This window comes from Gavialis gangeticus, unplaced genomic scaffold (assembly GCF_001723915.1).
Source record: "Gavialis gangeticus isolate Ggan-Ray unplaced genomic scaffold, GavGan_comp1, whole genome shotgun sequence".
Taxonomy (NCBI): domain Eukaryota; kingdom Metazoa; phylum Chordata; order Crocodylia; family Gavialidae; genus Gavialis; species Gavialis gangeticus.
The window spans coordinates 37991630-37995893 of NW_017729027.1; the positions used below are offsets into that span (position 1 = coordinate 37991630).

The 4264-nt window shown below is 45.0% G+C and overlaps 1 protein-coding gene across 1 annotated transcript in view; it reads right to left on the reverse strand.

Annotated features, from left to right (window-relative positions):
• AGPAT5 (1-acylglycerol-3-phosphate O-acyltransferase 5) overlaps positions 1-4264 on the reverse strand; it is a 133359-nt gene that overhangs the window by 3774 nt on the left and 125321 nt on the right. The window contains exon 7 of the mRNA XM_019520595.1: positions 3138-3261. Coding sequence (XP_019376140.1) covers positions 3138-3261 — 124 coding nt within the window. The remainder of the gene's footprint in view (positions 1-3137; positions 3262-4264) is intronic.

Below are 4264 nucleotides of genomic sequence, written 5' to 3' on the forward strand. Positions count from 1 at the left end.
TTGAAGTTTGCCCTCTTAAAATCTAGGGCCGCTGCCTTACTGCATGCCTTTGCCACCTTGCGCTGGATGGTGAATTCCAGCAGGCGATGATCGCTGTCGCCCAGGTGGTCGAGCACCCGCAGCCCCCTCACCAGGTCATCACCCGTGGCCAGCACTAGGTCCAACAAGGCATCCCCCCTGGTGGGGCTGTGCACCTCCTGGGTTAGGTGGAGGTCCTGCACTCTGTCTAAGAACCTACGTGAGTGTTCTGACCTGGCTGAGTGCTCTTCCCAGCAGATGTCCGGGAAGTTCAGGTCCCCCATGACTACCACATCCTTAGCCTTCACTACCTATGTAAGCTGACCCAAGAATTCCTGGTCAAGCTCCATTCCCTGGTTGGGAGGTCTGTAGTAGACTCCCACCGTTAAGTCCCTTTCCCCTCAACTGCCTTGTACCCTAACCCAAAGCACTTCAGAGTGCCCCTCCCCTGACTCTTTACTAATTGACGAGGATGTGTATTCCTCCTTAATATAGAGTGCCACGCCCCACCTCTCTTTCCTATCCTGCCCGTCCTATACAGCCTATAGCCCTTGACATTCACCTCAGTTTAATGCAACTGAGATAACACTATAGGGATGTGTATACACATGAGCAGTCAAACTAAACCTCTTAAAAGGAAAAAAAAAAGAAGATTTTATTGCCCATCAACCCATTCTTACCTCCCCACAATGATCCTTTAACACTTCTGCTCCAAGTCTACTTTTCTATTTATTCAAGACCCTGCAAACAACTCTCATAGGAAATCAAATATTTTATTTTTAATAACTGAAAACAAAAGAAACTCAGGTAAACAAAAGAAAAGTATCTACACATAGTAAAGGGGGAGAACGAAGTCTCACGACAGAGTTTCTGAAATAAATGCTGACATTTTGGCTGCTTAAAGATGTGGGGGGTGGGGAAAAAACCAAAACAGCGCTTTACTTTCAGCTTGGTGCACCCCTACACTGAATGCAGCACAAGCCCAGAAGAGGCAATACATCCATTTGAACTGGCTTGCCCAGAGTCTGTATATCTCATGTGTTTCAGCAGGGCTTTTTGGTGCTTTTAACTAATAGCTGATTGAATCAGTTATTTGATAAAAGCTCCAAAAAGCCCCACTGAAGTGCGCGAGGTATACAGACACTGGAGAGCCGGGTCAAACTGATGTGACGCTTCTTCCGGTATAACGCACTGGGTTTTTTCCCCCCCTGCGTCTGTCAGCATCCTTTATTCTTACATGTGGAGTCAGAAACTTTATAGCAAATGTTACCATATAGCAATAGTTCTCAACCTTTTTAAACTTAAGGCGCCCACCTCAGAAATTTACTTATTTCTTGATTACAGAAAACATAATAGAACAATTCTTCTGTTGCAAAGAACACAAAGACCATAACAGGTCAGAATGTCTTTGACACTAAGGGTTTATATTTGAAATTGTTTGCCTTATCTTGTGAATCACATGTAGGCAAGTGTACAGCCAGCAGTGCTAATACTGCAAGGGATTCCATGCACCCCTAACAGGATGTAACTGTACCCCAGGGTGCCATACTGAGAGTCACTACTTTAGAGGCTTATCAGTAGGGCCTGGTTTAAATCACGGGCCCAGTTTAGAGCGTGGAGTCTCCTTTAATCTTGGAGTGTGTCTTCCTCTGTGTCCCCTGTGTTAGCAGAGGGTTCCATTGGCCTTGCTGCTTGTTGCTTGCTCCTTATAGCTGAAGGCAAAAACCACAGTTTTAAATATGCTGCGGTTTTTGCCTTCCGCCACTTGCTGCTGACCAGGCGGGAGGCAAAAAATGCATCAAATTTAAAACCACGTTTTCCACCTCCTGGCCATCAGGAGCGAGCAGTGAGCAGCAGGGCCCCTCTGCCAATCAGCAGAGCTTAAAGGAACCGTAAGATTGAAGGAGCCACCACGCTGCAAGCTGGGCCCACAATTGAAACCAGGCCCTACCTATCAGTTATAGTAGTTCCTTTCTATTGCATTTGTGATTAATTCTTTAACCAGATAAAATTCTGAAAAATTACTGATTTTTTTCATATCTTAAAATTCATAGTCCCGACAGTAATGATTCCAGTTTGGATAGTCCAGTGCAGAGGACGCAGCATAGGGGCTGAGACCAATGTTCAACTCCTGGCTCATCTGGAGACTTCTTATGTGACCTTTGGCAAGTAATTTATTCTACCTAGGACCTCAGGTCCTCAAGAGGTTAGTGTTTCTTCCATACAGCAGTATTGTGAGGCAAAAAAATAATGACAAATGAAAGCCAACTATAGATAGTACTTGCTTTTTCCAGGATTCAAAAGATCATAGGCTAAGTTAATTCATTCATTTACTTAAATAGAGTTTTAACGAAGGAGAAATACAGCTTTTAGAATGTAAAGAACCACACTAGGTTCCAACTAAACCTTGCTACACAGGAACTTGATTGGACTGGTAGAGACCCCAGTCAGATACAGAGGAAGACGTTTCTAAAGGTATATCCATGTAGGTCCCACTGTTCTAAGGTGGTAGCACTCGACCAAGGTAACGGCACTCAACCTTTTCACCCCAATGGGCCAGAGAAGTGATGCAGGCACGAGAGAACCCCAAACACCAGGATCAAGCCTCATGTTGCCTGGATATCTAGCACACAGGGTCACAGCCTGTGGGTTTCCCCATGGACCTGTAGGTTGCTCTGCAGGCTGGAAGACACTGTGCTCAGGGCTGGATCTGGCCTAGGGGCCAGGGCCTGAACATCCTACTTTTAAGGCAGAGGTTCCCAGTCCCCAGGCCATGGTCTGATACTGGGCTGTGAAGGGTTGGCTGCTGGACCAGAAGCCTGCAGTATGCTGGTGTATAGTTTGCTGGTCCATGGTCACTTCTAGTCTGCGGTCTAAAATGGCTGAGAACCACTGTTCTAAGGGTACCTTGATGTGGGGCACCCCTACCAAAGGAACATGTAGGGGAAAGCTGTGAAAGAACTGAGTCTGCTTCATGGAGGCTCTTTCTGCAGGGTGTTCATAGCATGGGCAGCCTGGTCCACAGAAACTTGTTCTTTGTGTTGATACTGAAAATAAGTTACTTTGAAACAGGAGATCTTCACAGCATCAGCTGTGACATTATGAATACTGCTACTCACTTATCCTTTATCTCAAAGCGTTCATGAAGCCATCTTCTCATATACATCTGTTCTTCTGGAATATCCTTCAATTCAAGTCGATCAATATAAATATGAACCCTTGGACATTGCTGACACAGAAATTCTAACAAAAGAAAACAAAACAAAAAATAAAAACAGAGTATGCTAAGTATCTTTTAAAGAGTAGAAATGTCATTTACCTTCTACTGAAAATTTTACTTTACGTCTCTACGAGCCAGAGTCTTTACAGCCAACCTACCATTTTCAAAAGCACCACGTCTTTTAAGGGTATTAAGCGTCTTACAAGATTTAGAGGCAGGGCTCAGCTGTACTGCTCTAATATTGCAATGTGTTGAATGAAGCACTCCAAGCCTGCTTCTCACATGCTCCCTCTGAAGCTGGAAACAACATAACCACCTTAGTGCAGATACGTCTAGGGAGCTACTTGTTTCCAGTTTAGGTACTAGCACTCAGAGAACAGAACAGAACAGAACAGGTCCACTTTGTAAACCATCTGAGTATGGCACCAGGGAGTCACCGTGGAGACATATACCTTAAGTAACAAAGGGGCTTTTGACAACTTTATCCGCTGTCTGATCCAGAATGGGAAACTGCCCAATAATCCGCTGTACAAACTCTACAATACTGTGCATGGGGAATATTCCTGTTTTGATTCCAACACATGTTAACAGCGTTCATTGATGTGTTTTGTGTGCAGACTAAGTCCGTCAGTGGAACTTTCTAAAATACGTAAAAATGGATTGTCAGGAACAAATACGTCTTTTTTCTACTAGATCTCAAACACCACTGTAGCATATACCATATTCATCCAAATCCAAGCTGAAGACTTTACCCACATTATCCAATATTCACCCAAATCCAAGACTCTGAATTTAAGATGACCCCAGTAATTAGATTCTACACTTGGGAAATTATAAATAGAATCCAACTAGTGGAAGGTCATCTTAAACTCACCCCCACCCCCTGGCCCAACTGCTGCAGCACGGAAAGCTGTGGGAGGGGGCAAGGGGCCAGACCCCAACCCTGCACCCCTGTGCCGGTACCCCTATACACCCCCCTGCCATGTGTCCCATGCCACCCATCCCTCCATACCTGCATCTGCCCCC